The 18,218-nt window shown below is 42.8% G+C and overlaps 1 protein-coding gene across 1 annotated transcript in view; it reads left to right on the top strand.

The window, feature by feature from the left end:
• The window catches only part of LOC130371465 (glutamate receptor ionotropic, delta-1-like), a 660,658-nt gene that overhangs the window by 429,627 nt on the left and 212,813 nt on the right, over window positions 1-18,218 (top strand). The window contains exon 3 of the mRNA XM_056577249.1: window positions 4,695-4,979. Within this exon, the coding sequence (XP_056433224.1) occupies window positions 4,695-4,979 (285 nt within the window). The remainder of the gene's footprint in view (window positions 1-4,694; window positions 4,980-18,218) is intronic.

The raw sequence follows: 18,218 nt of genomic DNA, 5'->3' as shown, positions 1-18,218 counted from the left end.
GCGGTGCCTCGGTCACGGTGAATGAATGTTCAATCCAACTAGGGATGGGAATTGATAAGAATTTCACGATTCCGATTCCGATTCTGCTTATCGATCCGATTCCTTATCGATTCTCTTATCGATTCTCATTGGGTGAGAAAATAAGTATAAATGTGTTTGTTTGTATTAAATCTCTTTAATATCTGATCAGAAGTGCTTCTAGCATTAGGAAATTGTACATTTTCAAATCAATTGGTCTAGACGAAAAAATATATAAAAATATATGCCATCATTACGTGCCATACAACTAAAAACACAGACTGAAAACAGCCAAGTAAGAGCTTGTGCCTTTTGGAATGCTAACAGTGCTCATTTGCATTCAACTTGTAACCAAATTCAACTGACATAAACAAAATGAAGCATTGATTAGACAGAGATTTATTAGATGGGCCTACCTATTAAACCGTTGGAACACACAAGACCGGAAACCATAGCAATGCCGGTAAACAAATCCCGAGAAGCCCAATCCCTATGAGAGCTCCCCACGCTACGGCCATCCGGGGGCGACAGAGCTGTTGGCCGTGATATTATATATACAATTATAATATATTATATACTATTATATATAGAGCTCCGGGAGTCGCAAACTGCAACAATCACTTTCTCCTCCATGCCGCAGTCACCCCGGACTGCACTGCACTGAGTTTGACGGCTGAACGCTGATTGGCTGTTACGTTACACATGTCACTCAGTCATCACGCTGTTGAACGCTGATTGGCTGTCATCACGACAAAAACTTGTCGCCGGTTTTCTCCCGCGAAAATGTCGCCCTTATACGCGTCTCTACGTTCACTTTGTATGGGATCTTGTCGCCCCGTCGCGTTTGGTGTGAACGCACAATGCGATTCTTCCTCGGCGGCGCTGTCACGTTAAAATTGTACCGGGGGCGAAAATTGTACCGGCCTACGTCATCGTTTGTTTACATCCTGACAACCTGACAACCTGCCCGGAAACAGACGACGCGATGCAGAAAACATGTTTCCAAACGACGAAATAACATAATACAAAGAGCGGATCGCTATCTGTATTAAGATAGATAGCGATAACACTTGTTTTTACTTTATATTTGTATTGTATTTAATTGATCGAAACAATAAAAAAGTTTGCCCGCAAAACGGGCGATCGCGTCAAATGACGCGTCAAATCACGTAGGAAGGTTCTTGAACATTCTAGACTATGAAACCTGCTTAAAACACTCAGTTTACTAGCTAAATTCGATTAAACAATTCAATACAATACAAATATAAAGTAAAAACAAGTGTTATCTAGCGATCCGTTATCTGTATTATGTTTCAAGAACCCTCCTACGTCATTTGACGCGATCGCCCGTTTCGCGGGCAAAACATTTGTCATTTGACGCGATCGCCCGTTTCGCGGGCAATTTTTTTTATTGTTTCGATTAAACAATTAAATACAATACAAATATAAAGTAAAAACAAGTGTTATCGCTATCTATCATAATACAGATAGCGATACGCTATCTGTATTATGTTATTTCGTCGTTTGGAAACATGTTTTCTGCATCGCGTCGTCTGTTGCCTGGCAGGTTGTCAGGATGTAAACAAACGATGACGTAGGCCGGTACAATTTTCGCCCCCGGTACAATTTTAACGTGACAGCGCCATGTTTGCTGCGTTCTGAACCAAAACAAAAGCAGCGTGTGTACGACGTCATGACGCATTTGCCGCGACCGGAACCGATAAGCGGAATCGTTAAGCAGGCTTGCAAACGATTCCAAGGAATCGATGAATACGATTCCACAAAATCAATGAATACGATTCAATGACACCTTTAAGCAATATAACACGAGTGTGAGTGGGGTTGTTAGTTTATTTATTTTACTTCATTTAAGAATGCCTGATTCTGATTGGCTGGGAGGAGGGCATTAACCCGGCAGGTTGCCCGTTGACTTGTCGGTTGTACTCATGGACCTATTAAAGAGGTTTTACTTTCTGCTGACTGAGCATAGCGTCATCAACTGGTAGTTCAATGCGCTGTTTGTATTAAAAAAAAAAAAAAAAAAAGCTCTTTGGATCAGAAAGAGTGGAGGTGTCATGCCAAATTTGTACCGGCTGCCAAATTTGTACCGGGCGCGTCATCCATACGTAATCCATTCCAAACCTGCATGGCAGCAGATGATCGCGTCGTCCGTTGCCGGGCAGGTTTCAAAAAACATTCGCGCTCATGTTGCCAAAGACTAAATAACATAATACAGTTAACGGATCGCTAGATAATGTAATGTTTTGTTGGGTTCCTTAATAAACACACGATGTATCTTGGAACAGACATCAACATGCAGCGCGCCAATCCAACTGCGCATGCTCCGTGTGACGGTCTAATAACTGATGTTGATATCATTACAGATAACACTTGTTTTTACTTTATATTTGTATTGTATTTAATTGTTTAATCAAATTTAGCAAGTAAACTGAGTGTTTAAAGCAGGTCAAGGACGAAATAGCACAATACAGATAACGGATCGCTAGATAGAAGGTTCGCGAATGTTCACGTCATTCGACGCGATCGTTCGTTGCCAGGCAACGGACGAAGCGATCATCTGTTGCCAGGCAGATTTGGAGTGGATTACGTATGGATGACGCCCGGTACAAATTTGGCAGCCGGTACAAATTTGGCATGACAGAGGCCTACTTTTAGTTATCAAACAGGGAAACGTCCTCAAAACATGCACTTATTAAAGAATGCATACGCCTCTATGCAATCCCTGTCTACCGTCTAACTGCGATTCGCTACGCTATTTTACAATCAATCCTAATTTGGTCCTGAAGTCCTCATAGGCTATTGTAGAGCCGTCCGAGAAAGGGCTAGGCTTCTCCGACACTTCTTTATAGTGCCAGGGAGTGGGTGGAAGGAAGGCACACATTCCTTATTTTATGCGGTTTTACACTAATTAAAACATACTTTTCTAATATTATAAATTTCTGCAAAATCCATTCTGTAAGATGCTACTCAATTCAACCCAGAGTACCTTAAAGAAACTGGCTTTCTCATATAATGCCGGTTAATGGAGTTCATTGAAAAATGGGTTATCACTGTTGAACGATGTCAAGTTGAAAAGACCGAAATGAATCCAATAAGCAGCATAAACCATGTTCAATTTGCATAGCATTAAAATAACAATTTTGATTGTCGTTGTTTTGAGCCAGCTTCATTAAATAGCTTGAGGTAAGTTATTAATGCCGTAGCTCAATCCTAATTGCGTTCAAACATAAACATGCATTGCCCAGTTGTGCAGTAGATACAAACAGAAACTAACTAAACATGTATCTTAATATCCTCTAGGCCCATCACCCCTAAGGATGTCTGTTTCTTACTTTCAATTCAAAGAGCTTTGTCAGCATGGGGACATTACATCTGCAATGCCAGTGGATTTTCCTTTTCAAAGACAACCGAAAGATATTTTCTATATTTTATACCATTTTCCATGTCTCTGACCCTCCCCCATATCTGTCTTTCAATTTGGTTCAGTTCAATCTAATTCAGTTAGATTCTGTCCATTTGAATTCAATTGAAAGGGCTGTATTGGAAATAAAAATAATACATTTAGTTTGAATAAGCTTCAGTTAATTTTATCGTTTGCTTTGTCTTGTCCGTTTTTATCATTCTAAGGGTTTTAAAAACCCTTCCCACAGAGGCATATAATTTTTATATTTAGGACTTATAGCTGACCATTTTTTTCTGAAAGTGACTTACAACTCAACACACACAGAAGGCAGAGTCAACCACACCGGGTGACAAAGATTTTCGGGAGCAGTTAGGATTAGGGGTCTTGCTCAGGGACACCTCGACACTCAACCAAGAGGAGCCAGGGATCGAACTAGCAACCTTCCGTTTTCAAGTCAGCAGACTCAACCTCCTGAACTACTGCCATCTGCATAGCATCGTGAGGTATCACCATAGCACGAACACAGCTGTTGCTCAATTATGCGTCTGCTTCTTTAATGTTCCTTTTTAGTAGACTTATCTAGACTCATCATGGGTAGTAGTAGTTTAGTCCATTGACATTCAATCATAGACACCGCATTGACTGCTTCGACCAGTTGCTGCGATACATTGACAAAGTTGCCACTTTGAAGAGGGCAAGTAAGGATAGGGCCTTTAAACTAACACAGCACTATAACTCTAATATTTCTCCAACCCATGTCATTTTGCGTTTTTACTTCTAAAGATGCCCGTCTTATTTTAATATTTTTCCCGTCATGGTCCACATTGATTTCGCAACCCAATGTCCCCTCTCGAACCAGACGGTGAAAGATGGTGTGATCTACGAGAAAGCAGAGGAATTTTCCTTGTGGTTAGCGAAATAATGAATATGTTGGCGTTTTATAAAAAGGACTCATTGAAATCTGTTGAAAAATGTAATCAATACTGCTCGTTATCCCAAAGAGCTGGGGCTCCCCATATTACCTCACCTACAGGCCAGTACTGATGTTAACGTGCGACCCAGAGGCCAATGTGGTGTCTATGTTTGTACGTTGATGGTTTAGTCTACTACCGGTGCCCAGGTACATAAAAGGACCATACTTAGTGTTATGAGCAACTTCTGTGTTGGTCCTACAATGCGGTCTTTCAAAAGTGTATATTACCATGATGAACATATATACAAGCATATACAAAGCCGACTATCTCTCTTGCAGCCTGCGAGCTGATGAACCAGGGCATCTTGGCGCTGGTGACCTCCACGGGGTGCGCCGCGGCCAGCGCCCTGCAGTCCCTGACCGACGCCATGCACATCCCGCACCTCTACGTGCAGCGCAATGGCGAGGGCTCGCCGCGGACCGGCTGCCACCTCAACCCAAGCCCGGGGGGGCAGCGCTACACGCTGTCCGCTCGCCCACCCGTACGCCTCAACGACGTCATGCTGACCCTCGTGGAAGAGCTGCGCTGGCAGAAGTTCATCATCTTTTACGACACTGAGTATGGTGAGTGCTAACAGTTTGTCTTGTTATTTTTGGCACTGTATAACTTGGAGCTTTTATGTTATGGTTGCGTGGCACGATCCTGTCTTTATTGCTGTGTGTGCGTGCACTATGTTGCAAGGACTCTGCTATATTGCTCTAGCCTGGTCCTACCAGACTCTCGTACTTCATTTCATTTGTACAGAGAGTCTGGACCTACACAATTGACAAACCTTAACTCACTTGAAGGCGGTTGTATGTTGAAGTTTAAAACGATTGGATCTGCCCAGTGCCGCTCTGAATCTGCCATAACCAATCTCTAAGGTTTGGCCGGGAATCACGTTGCGCGCAGCCTGTAAACAAACCAAACACCATGCGTGAAGATGTCCGTCAATGAGAGCTGAGTTTAACGTCATTCATCTCAGCCACTTCCTCTGTTCGCTGATTGGACGCAGAAAATTTTGACGGAGAAAACCCACTAACATACCGCAGACCAAGACCTAGTGCTGAAGGGAAATTCAAATTGAGCGGAAGTACTCAGGCGGGCGGAGCCAGGGTAATATCGATCTGGTTTTCTGGTGAAACGTCCTGCTTTTGTGTTTTATGGTGAGCGTTGGACCACTGTTTCTATGGCTTGTGTGCGCGAGTAAAGAGCTGCCAATTTTGTTTCTCTGAAAAGTTCTACTTTGTTGGATTCCAGTTTAGTTTGCTCTTGTGAGAATGGCAGTCAGTAAGAAGCTTCTAGTTGTTCCTGATCTCAAGAGTAGTAACAGCTAGTAGACAAATGGAGGATAGTGTGCGCTGTGAGGTGGTTTTACTCTCAGTGGAAAAGTTGTTGGTTCGAAGCCCTTTCTCTGTGGTCTACTTTCAGGCATCCCAAAGCAGCATGTCTAGCATCTTATACCTGCTCGATAAACACCAGATGTGGGAGTAAGTCCAACCATTTGAAATTCTGAAGTCTGAACCTGCAGGTACCAAGCCCCTTGTGCTGAATGATTTGGGGAAATAATCGAATTGCACTGCAGCCTCATTCACATGGTCAAAATGAGCATTGATAAGCATACAATAAGCATACAACATCCAGAAACCTCCAAGCACACATTTCTCAAGTAAGTTAACCACTTAGTGTTCGGGCCATTTTTGGCAATTTTTTTGTTTTTGCACTGCGCCTACTCTAGAGAGCACTGCTCCTTCATAGTATGACCTCTAATCACATGCTTGGTCTCTTTGGAAAGCTGAGAACCTGTAGAATTCTCTCTCATAATAACTGTATCATGTACTCTCACAGTGCTGGGAAAACTATAATATTGTTTTTCCTCCCGGCCGGTTACACACAACTCCAAAACCAAGCTGATTCTGCTGAAGCTGTACCCTGGGTAAATCCATATCCCTTGGAAACACTACTGAGCCCTAGCCCTAGGACTTGTGATGCTTTGTGTAAAAGCAGATCAACAAAGCATAAAAGATGAAGTCTCCAGCTCCTTTTATGTACTGATATGTCCATTCGTTCTGGTCAGGGTCCTTTTGGATACTCCAAAAAGGACCTTTGGCTACCCAAAATGCATACTGTAAACAAAAGTGAACCCAAACATGTAGAAGCATAATCTTGGTCTCAAATGAAAGGTTACCCTCTGGGCTTTCTTGTGAACCATTTAGATAGCATACCAGATGTTCTGATATGTAATGAGACAGGTATAACCACACAAAAATCTAATTTTTAGCTATCCGACTCTGGGGAAGAGCCTGCTAGTTTACTCACACCCCTTGCACATTTGTCTTCTCAACCACACGTAAGATGTTGTTTGACATGCTGGATATCGTCAGAAAGGTATTTTCATTTGCTATTAGGATATCTAAGGCCCGTCCCCGACCCCTCCTGTCTGCTGGTGTAGCTGTCAATCAAAGTTTACACGCCCCGTTTTGATAGTGATCGCCTCAATGGCTTGTAAACAAGGAAGTATTGGTCTTACAGACATGTGGGAGGGCTCTATGTCACCGTGAGACCCTGGCAAACACAGCGGATTCAATGAATCAGACGACAATAGCAGAATTCAAACCCTGAATCGCAGTTTTCTACAAAAAAAACATAGTAGCGTTTCAGTTTTCTATTTTTCGGCTGCTTTGTATAACATGACTTGTGCATATACACAATGTAATTACACTAAAATAATATTGATATTCGATTTCTGCGGACTCTTATGAACATTTCAAGACCCAACATGAAGTATCAACTCATTGCTAAGGATATCCACAACAACGATAAAGTTAGAATGCACCAAGGGAGGAGGAGGGTGAGGGGGGCTATTTTGACCTAAGACACGAGGATATTTTTGATCTATATTCGCCAAAAATATCTATTCCACCATATGGTTGACATTGGATGACATTCCTGAGATTCTAAGCTTTCAAACGGTGCATGACATGACTATAACACTCAACTGTATGATACCCAGCATGTTGGGGGAAAAGGCTGGACGAAAACGTGCCCGCCGGCGAGATTTGACCGTCAAGTGGTTAAGCGCTTTCTTAAAAGCATATATCTGAAAAATCTTTCAAATTCTGGGTAATTAAGCCTTTGTAGTCAAGATCACTAACGGAAGAAATATAAATATGACAGAGTTAATTATGTAGGAAAAATGGTTAATGAAGAAGTTCCCCTGTTGCCATACTGTGTCTTGGCAGTCAGATTCTTGGAAACTAATAAGTCGGAATATTGATTGCCTGATGAATTTCAGGTGCTGTTCAATGTTGTGTTTCTTAAATTAGTGGCAATGAGAGAATATCATGTTCAGCTTGTTCATAATGCTCTAATCAGGATTTGAACTCTCAACCTAAGGAACATCATACAAGGCATAATCCTGTTGACCAACTGACATTCCTGAACAGCATGAAGCCTCATTCACATGGTGAAAATGTATTTTGATAAACACACAACATTAAGAAAAATCCAAGCACACATTTCACAAGAGAATTAAGGGCTTTCTTAAAAGAGTACAGAACTGAAAATTTGCACTGTTAATGGTATCCACCTAATAATATAATAGCCATTATACAACAGCAGTTATACAATAACAAAATGTTAATATAGGCAAAATGGGTTGAGACTGTGGATGTTTGGCTTTTCTTGGGAATTGTGGGAAAAGTAAACATTTTTTGGTGAAAAAGATGCATCTGATTTTAGAGATTAAAATGATGATAGAATTTTGAGTCCAGGTGAATCTGGTAAGGAGAAATAAGGCTATTTCATAATTTTTTTGGTCATATAAGAATGGTCATATAAGAAAGATGGGCTAACTGCTCCAACCTTATTGGCCAAAATTTCTCAAATGGAGCCAAATAAAACAAATTTTGTTCGATGACTTTTGTGAGGCTTGGCGTAAAGATTTTATGTGGTGATTTTGGTGATTTTTTTATTATTATTGAAGCCTGTGAATCGTTTTATCATGTTTAGCATTAATATGAAATCGTGGGAAAAGTAAAAAGATTTAGAGCAGAAGACCAGGGTGAAAAATATGCATCTGATTTTAGAAAGATTAATAAAATGAAAGAATTTTGAGTCCAGGTCAATCTGGTGAGGAGAAATAAGCGTAATTCATGATTTTTTACAATAACGCCACCTTTGGGTGCAGTACCACAAAAAATGTCAAGAGTTTTCGATTCACGGTCTAGGCTGCAGGAAGACTTTTACAGAATTTGAGATAAAAAAAATGTTAAAGAAACAATAGGGGACCCCTAATAATGAATGAATTTTCTATAGCGCTTTTCAGTGACCCAAAGACGCATTCAGTGACCCAAAGACGCTGACAGTGACGGAGACAAAAATTCGAAGAGGGTGATGACAATCAGGGGGGACAAGCGGAAGACATCATAAAAGACAACAGAAGCAAGGTGGAGTGTGATAATGGACAGGGATAAGGGTGGTCATGGGGAGGGAAGGTCATAGGCTTGGGAAAAGAGGTAGGTTTATAAAACGGGATTTGAATATGGGAAGCGAGGGAGAGTCGCGGACAGGTTGGGGATGAGAGTTCGAGAGTCGGGGTGCAGTTCTTGAGAAGGCTCTGTCACCGAAGGTTTTAAGTCTAAATGATCGGACGGTCAGAGTGAGAGTGGAGGAGGAACGGAGGGTTCGGGAGGGGCAATGGGGGATGAGGAGGTCACATAGGGCGGGGCCAGGTCGTGGAGAGCTTTGAAAGTCAGGAGGAAGATTTTGAAATTGATACGTTGTTTGATGGGGAGCCAGTGGAGAGTGAAGAGAACTGGAGTGATGTGTTCATGAGACAGGGTGTGAGAAGGCGCGCAGCAGAGTTTTGGACCATTTGGAGTCCATGGAGGGAAAGAGAGGTGATGCCAGTGAGGAGGGAGTTGCAATAGTCTAGACGGGGCGACATGAAGGCGTGGATAAGGGATTCAGCAGCAGGGGGGGGCAGGCAGTGCCTGATTTTAGCGATGCGGTGGAGGTGGACGTAAGAGGTCTTGACAATGGAGATGACATGGGGACCAAGTGTGTTGTTGGGTCCAGGATAACACCAAGATTGCGGGGGAGGGATTGATGGTCGAGGTTTCGATGGTGAGTGAGATGGGTCCAGTTTTTTTTGAGAGTGGATTTGGTGCCTATGAGGAGGAGCTCTGTTTTGTCACTGTTGATTTAGAGGGAGTTGTGGATCAGCCATGTTTTTATTGTAGAGATGCAGGTTTCGAGTTGGGTGAGGGGAGGATTTTGGGTGGGTTTGGTGGTGATGTAGATCTGAGTGTTGTCAGCGTAGCAGTGGAAGTCCAGGTTGGGGCTGCTGATGATGTGACCAAGGTTGGAAGAGGTAACAGATAAGAAGGGGGCCGAGGACTGAGCCTTGAGGGACCCCCTGCGTGACAGGAGAGAGGGTGGATGTGTGGCCAGAGAGGGAGATGAACTGTTGCCTGCCGGTGAGGTAGGAGGTGAGCCAGTCGAGGGCAGTGCCCTCAACACCCTGTTGGCGCAGCCTTTTAAGAAGAATGGAATGGTTGACGGTATCTAAGACTGCGCTGAGCTCAAGGAATAGCAGGATTTTGAGGGCACCGGAGTCTGCAGAGGCGAGGAGATCGTTTGTGACATTGACCAGGGCAATTTCCAGGGCCGGAAGCCAGACTGAAAGGGTTCATAGAGGTTGTTTGACTGGAGGTGGGTGTGGAGTTGGGGGGCGACAATGCGTTCCAGAATTTGGAGAGGAATGGCAGGTTGGCGATGGGGCGGTAGTTGGAGAGGTCGGCAGAATCAAGGGTGGGCTTTTTGAGGATGGGGGTGATGGAGGCAAGTTTGTAGACAAAGGGAACATTACCAAGGGAAAGAGACTGATTGAAGTGAGTGGTGAGGTGGGGGATGAGGACAGGGAGGCAAGCCTTGGTTAGAGTCGTTGGGAGGCGGTCTAGACAGCAGGTGGTTGTATTGGATGCAGTGATGATTTCCAAGATGTGGAAGGAGTCAACAGGGGAGAAGGCAGTGAGACAAGGGGAGGAGAGGAGAGTTACAGAGATCAGGTGAGGAGGGTGGATTGATGTCCGGCGGCTGGAGGAGTGTTGATGGTGGAGAACAGGATGTGGGGTTCCCGGTTTGTGCTGTTGATGAGGGTTGGGAAGTGGGCAGATTTAGCAGCTTGGAGAGTGTCACGGTAGGAGGAGATGTGAAGTTTGTAGGCTTCGGCGTGAATGGTGAGGTGGGTTTGTTTGTAAAGAGTTGGCGGCCAGTCTGATTCATGGTGCAGAGTTCCGAGGTGTACCAGAGGGCGGAGTTGGTGAATGAGACGGAGTAGTAGTAGTTGAAGTAGTAGTAGTAGTAGTAGCTGAAGTAGTGGTAGTAGCTAAAGTAATAGTGGTACTAGTTGCGCGAACGATATGCCATATGAAAGGTATGGAATTGATTGATGTTTGTAGAAAGAATTATAATAATCGCGCCATTTTTTTTTTTTACGAGCCGAAATTTAATGTTCTTGCCTAATCCTTTAATCCAAACATGATTAAAAGTAGTCCAATTGGGCGGGGAAAATCACCCAATTTGGCTACGCTGCCTGAAAGTCGTTAAACAGTAGTCCAATTGGGGAGAAGCTGCCCAATCTGACAACACTGCCTGCACGTCCTCGCGCTCTAACCTCAGCGTAAATCAATGAGCCCAACTGAAAACGAAGCCGATATGGAACTTCAACTGTGTGTAGCACCCGTGGTCTTAGCCGGAATGGACAGATATGTTGCTAGCATCCGTCCAGGTCCTTGAGACGTTAAAACACTAAATGACTCTCGAAGGGAGTTGGTGTCGGTTGAATAGATGAGTAATTTTAATGCCTTTTATCATAAAACATTGACATTGATACAAAATAGAGCTTTGTAAAATAACGAACAAAACCAAAAGAATAAGTCCTTTGTAGCTGGATTCCCCAGCTACAGTAATCCTTGGGAAAGGAGTTGTTCGCTCAAGGAATGTCTAGTTCAGGGGCGGATATCCGTATGTGTGCTTCAGTTTCTCTGAAACCCGGGTAGGTTAGTGTGTATCTCATATGTTGTGTCTTATCTGTAATGACTGAATCTTCACAATCATCTGTGGCTGTGTTCACGGCTGGCCACGCCGTATCCAACACATCCACAGTTCTACTTGGCAAAGCTCGCCATCTAAGGTTCAACCTTCCTGGGATCGAACAAAAAAAACAACCCGCCGTCTGTCCAGTGTTACGGCTCAAGGTGACCCCCTGGAAACGGGGTGCTCACGAATAATTTCCTGCTACTGAAATTATGTTGAGCGCTCCCTACTGGAGAACACATGCAATTGCACCTTGAAATAATGAAGGGCTTATTAGCCCGATATTCTATATGGGTGTATTGGGTTCAAATGAGTGCGAGCAGGCCGAGTTGTCGACCCTCAGCGGGAGATCTTTTTATTGTCTTTAGAAGGAGAACACAAATGCTCAAACTATAACAAAGGATCTCCAAGTGTCGTCCCTTTGTGGGTTCTTGGTATGATCTCCACTCGCTCTGGATCTCTGTGGTCCGTTCGCTCCTGGTTTTCTCCTCACTACAACACAAAGCAGGCACATAAGTGCACACTCCCTGATTGGCCTGAGTGCGGACACCTGCTCGCGATCAGGTCCAATCCCCCCAGCGGATCCGGTTTGCTCCCAACCTGCCTACTCCCCCTGCAGGCCAGACGTCGCACGTCCCCCCACAATGGGTTACATGTGATTATGAAAAAAGTATAAAGGATAATCGCAATTCTGTATTCAGTTTTTTCTGATTATTGAAGATACAAGTGTGTTGATTTGTTAAACCTTTGACTGAAGGTTAACGGTTAAGAATTTACTAAGTTAAGAAGTCTGAAGTAGTTGAAGGGTCAGAATGGGCGGACGGCTCCCCGTCCTCCCTTTGACTTCCATTGTGAAAAATAGTATTTTTTAAAAGCAGAATAAATGAATTCCTATAAAAGGAAATCATCAAAACAAACAAACACACAACTATTTTTCACACACCCCAAAACTACGTCAAATTGCAGTATTGTCCAAAAATATATTCCCTACAGTGGTAATTTTTTTAAATCCTGGGGCACACCACCAACCAAAATGACACTCTAACACAGTATATATAATACATATTGTAGTGGCGATTTGTCCTCAATAAAACAATAACTTGAAAATGAAGAAATCAAACAAAGCAACGTAATCAAAATAGCCACTGAGGCACCAGGGGGGACGAATCTTACGCAGTGCAGGCGTGAATTTAGATTTCTGCAGGTTCATTTTCCGATCTTCCAAGCAAACAAAACAAATGTGCAACAGTGTGAACATGGGGAACTCCTTTGTCTCTCTCGTACAGCTGGTAAAAAACAATGACCCTTCCCAGTGCCTGTCTTACCCATGCCCGCCACCTCTATATATAGGCTAGTAATAACTTCAAAACAAAAGCATAAACAAACTCAAGTTAACTAATTTATAATACAAACGAGAAAATAAAGAAAAAGTCATATTATTTTATGTTAAGCAAACAAACTAAATAAATGTTTTACAATTAAATCTAAGAACTGCATAGCTCCAAACACATATAGTTAATAATATAGTTTCTAAATGTATTTATACTCACTTAGTGTGAAACCTGGGCCTGTTTCGATATCCTGGCAGGAATGGTAGAAAGACACACAAAACTCTTTTCAACAGCTCTCAGTCTCTCTCTGTTTTAATGTTTAATTACCATTAGGGCTGGCCCGAATGCCATTTTTCAGGCTTCAAATACTCGTTGGTTTTTCCGAGCGAATATTCGAATACTCATCAAAAACAACATTAATAATCCCTATATACTCCCTGGAACCGATTTTGACGGTATCTGCATATTTTGTTGAATATTTAATAGCTTTTGAATGTTAGTTAGTAGGCCTAAGTAGGTTGAAGTTCTTTTGTTTTTCCCCGTGAAAGCGAACAGCTGTTGTTCCGTTCCAAATCAGCTGTCCTCTGCCATCTCAGCCCTTACGGGAGCTTTTCAATTCATCCTGGAACGTGCATCTTTTAAGGGAATTTGTACATATGTCCATAACAAATTTGTCCATAACAAATACCGAATATTGATTGTCTTATGTGTCCATATTATATCCATTATATTGACCGGGTATTCCCAAGACGTTCACGCTCTGCAGCAAGCCAGTCACAGTTGATTGGCGCGGCGCTGTACAGCGAACGTAAACAAACAACTAACGTTAGCATTTCGTCAAGTATTACTTTTCCTCCCGAGATCCCGCTAATGTTGTGTTATAAAGTAAAGGGAAACAAGATATCTATTCTTCCTCCACCTCACTCGCTTCTCTGCTTGGTGTCACTGACGCTTATAGGCCCCGTTCACACGAAGCCGATTTCATGGCGAAACTGCAAAGGTCTTGTACGGTTCGGCCTTCCGTACACACGAAGCCGGCGAATCCGCTGACCGAAACCGCAAACTTCTGAAACCACCCTCGGAGGTGGTTTCAAATCTACCCGGTTTCGTTTTGGATTCGTGTGTACGGCTGAAACCGACTGAAACCGCAAACCATGATGTCATCGCCCCACCCCTCGACCTCCTAGCCAATGGCTCTTAAGCCCGCGGAGTCTCAGAAATCACATGCGAGCATGCGCATAAGGGCAGCCTTTATGCGCATGCTCGCCTCTTCTTCTTATTTCATTTCTTCTGGATTTCTGTACCAGAAGCAGCGCCCCTTATGGGCCTGGAATGTGTACTACAGCATTTCTACAGATCTACCCGGTTTCGCTTGGCTTCGTCTTTACGGAGATACTCCGAAACCGGATAGATCGAAACCGTAACGGTTTCGCCCGTTTCGGCTTCGTGTGAACGGGGCCATAGTTTGCCTCCCTCGCTCTTGTAACGTCACGTACGTGGAAAAAAAACAACGAAGCTCAGAATACTGATTTAAGCTTTGAATACTGATTTTTCGAGTAGCCGTTAGCGTTAAAAATCCATAGATTAGCCGCACCGTTATATAAGACGCAGAATCGAAAAAATGGGAAAAAAGGCTTATAGTCCGAAAATTACGGTACATTATCTGCGACACTTTATTACAGCACAGACACCCTACAATGGTTAATTAGGTGATCCTAGAAAATTTCCCACGGCACACCTGATGATCTCTCGCTGCACACTAGTGTGCTGCGGCACACTGGTTGAAAATCACTGCTCTACACGATGCAGAATTGTAACTGTTGGGTAGTGTGCAATACAAATTGCGTTTGCATTCAACGCAACAGACAACCTCTGTGCCACTTAAGTGTTACTGTCCCACAGATATGTTATAAAGAGTTTCAGTTTCGAAAAACTGAGCTGAGAAATGAGGCTCTGCCTGACAAAGTAGTGCTATAAGTCAACGGCTGATAATGGTAGGAGTCTGGATTACTGCATAAAATAAAAATCACTTGAAGGAAATTAAGGGAAAGGAGATTTAATCTCACAAGCTCCGTCAGGGAGGCTGAGATCTGGTTGCCAGGGGAGGGGCTAAACCTTTTACACACTCTCCTAATGGCCCTCTCAGACAAGATGTCAGACTGCTCTTGAACTCTGCCCCTCCCTACGCCCTTCAATCCTGAGACATTGAGAGGGAAAATGGCAGTGCCTTGAACCTTCAAATCCACATCTGTCCGTCTGTCTGTCATGTTGGGAACACTTAGAAATAATGAGCACTTGAGCCAAAATGCAGGATGTTTAATGATTCACTGTAACAATTCGAGACCTAAGCATGTGCGACCAACCCTCATGTATCAGGGGATCCTGTGTGGTAACACCAATAAATTATTACATCGCACCACATTGTCCATGCAGAGACGTGCGTAAAGAAAGAGTGAACCATTCAGTCTCACCTGCTCCCAATTTGGAGCAGGTGCAACATCTCAGGTCAATTTGTCTTTGTTTGTTCTTTCCTACTTTCTTTCTTCATGGACTGCTGAATAGTCTTAATTTCAGAGACCATAAGATGACCCAGTTTGCATCATCTAATATTTACGAAAGCAAACATATTCTGAGAAATTTAAGTTATTTGTCGTGTCTGTAAACCCTTTCTCTTGACACTAGAGATGGGCTGGGCGTGCAGAACGGAAATCACCTTATTTGGACTTCCAGTCTAGGGAGGGTTTGAGCTGTGTCCGGGCAACAATACAGCTAAAGAGAAGTTTACGACACATTACTACATCTGAAATATCATATATATGCGTATATTTAATTTATGGAAAATACAGGGTTGTTATTATTTTGTTCTTTTTTAAATTTCATTTTTTTTATTTACTTCTGTTTGCGTTTCAGGGTACTTACATTTTTATTAGAAACATCAAATGATGGAACTCTCGAAATTTGTGTCGGAAGTTATGTTTCACACAACTTCTACAATACGGAATAATATTTAGAAAACCTCCTACATGAATCACATCTCTCCATGTCTCACTTTTAATTTTTCTGTGAGTGACTAAAAGTCCAGTGAGAATGGAATGTTTGAGAAAAATGTTCCAGTTTTTTTTTACTGGAAACAGAAAACAGCAGATGAATGATGACAGCAGATTAATCAGTGGAGGGGGACAAATTGTTGCTTTTATTGTCACAGGTGGTGTCGACCAATTGACTTGTATCAGGAAATGCATTCTTTGACCAACTGACAGCTGATACGGACAACTTATGCTGTACCTGGCCATTAGGGATGGGTCGGTCCCGAATGATTCGTTCACAACAAACAAATCCCGAAGGTGAACGACGAGAACTGATTCCCAAAGAAGAGAACTGATTCATGGATTATTATTATTTTTTAACATAAAACAAATGTATGGTCACGTAAATAAAATATACAAACTTACAGAGCTCCGTCTCCCCGCAACCTTATATTATTGATTGAGTCAAAAACGTTCTCAAAGATTAAGCCAATGAGAGTAATACAGCAGGTAGCAATCACGTTGCCATGGCACATGGGTAAACAAATGACAATGCACCGCCGCACAAGTTAAATAACGATCGCTGTAGGCTTCAATAACATGCATGCACTTTATATGTTTTCTTTTTATTTAGTTCTACCACACAATTGCATGCTTTAATAAAGTATTGTTTTACTTAACAAACGAATCAAACGAAAAAATCGTGATAGTTAACGGATCTGAAAGAACTGATTCCCGGAAAATAATCGTTTTGCCCATCCCTACTGGCCATCCTACGTCTGCAAGGCTGAGATGATGAGTTTTTCTGTTGTTCCGACCCGGCCCACTCACTCCCTCTCTCTGCGATAACAAAGTGAACTTTCCTTCTTTCCTCCCTTTTCATTTTCTTAATTTCTTCCACAAAGTGCGTGATGGGTGAAGCCATTGCAAAAGTGAATGAAGTTGGGGGGGGCCCATTTATTCCGATTAGTGGTCTATTGTGGGTACGATATGAGGACCAGATGGGCTCTTTGGTTAGGCTGTCTGGCTGCGACTACACCCGGCCAACCAACTGTCACTTTGCTATGATTATGATTAAAGACACAAAGCTGGATGTTCCTTCCTTGTTCCTCCTAAAGCCTCTCCCTCATATTACCCACCTTCCCTGTCTTCGCCTCGTTCTCCGCTCCGTCCCTGCAGAGGTTTATTTGTCTAACACACACAGACACATTTTGGTTATGGTATCATTATGGGGACTGATGTCCCCAGCAGACCCAATCTCATCATTGATAAATCTTGTCATCTTATTGTCTGCATCGTTATTGCTAGTTCATTGGTTCTGGCGATGATGGCTAGACATCAGTATTTTTCATATCAGAAACATTCCCCCAAACCAATAAGAATCAACTCTGGGGAGCAAAGTTTTCAATGTAGCTGTACGTGATTGTTGGGTTGGAATGTTCTGGAATTTTTTTCTAGAGTCATGCTAGTATGACTTTTTTGACTGTCTCCAATTCCATCCAAAAAACTTTTTTATTTTTGATGAATCACTAAAAGGACATGACAACCTCTCAACAAATCAATTATTTTTAAATCCATTTTAGAATCACGTCAACCCAGCCACCAGAACGGAAATTTTATTTTGCTAATGTATTTTAGAAGTTAAGATTCATGTTTCATTTGCACACTTTACTCTATTTTAATGAATTATATTTAAAATAGCAAAGGGGCTCTGTTGTTCTGTTATATTTTGGATGTGTGATGACACACCAAACTCATGCTGGCATCCAGCGTCTCCACTTCTGCATGGAAATGTCATAAACATGGAATATTCCTTTACCCAGAAGCTTAACAAAAATGTTAAGCTGAAAAGTACATAGAGGAGAAAAAGGTTGGAAAAGGCAGGAGGAAGTTGACTTTGACAAAGTGGGAAAGAAAGAACACACACAGATGGCCAAACACGAACACATACGGAGACAGAAAACACGGGGTCGATTGGCACCGTCTCCAGCCACTGCCCGCGGCCTCGCTCATGTGTGGCTCCGCGGAGCATAACACGGAGAGTCTCACGTCTTCAAAAGAACCCAGACTTCAAATCACACGCTGCCCGCGCAAAGCCTGCATGGTCGCATGAATGGGCAGCTGGCTGCAATGCGCTCTGGGAAACTGTGTTTTGTCTTTTTTCTTTTTTCATCAACACCCAATCAGAGGCACCTGTCATGCAGTACCCAGTACCCAGTACCAGAGAGAGAGAGAGAGAGACAGCTGTTGTCGTAACCCCACTACACGTTGATACGCAGCAGGGGACCAGATAGAATCTTACAGCTGACGAAGCCGTGTTACTGGTATGTTAAAGATGGATGGCTGGTTAGTGGTTACCATCTCG

The sequence above is a fragment of the Gadus chalcogrammus genome, chromosome 18 (assembly GCF_026213295.1).
Source record: "Gadus chalcogrammus isolate NIFS_2021 chromosome 18, NIFS_Gcha_1.0, whole genome shotgun sequence".
Lineage (NCBI taxonomy): Eukaryota > Metazoa > Chordata > Actinopteri > Gadiformes > Gadidae > Gadus > Gadus chalcogrammus.
Note: the sequence above shows the minus strand (reverse complement) of the source record. Positions and strands in the feature narration are given on the sequence as shown.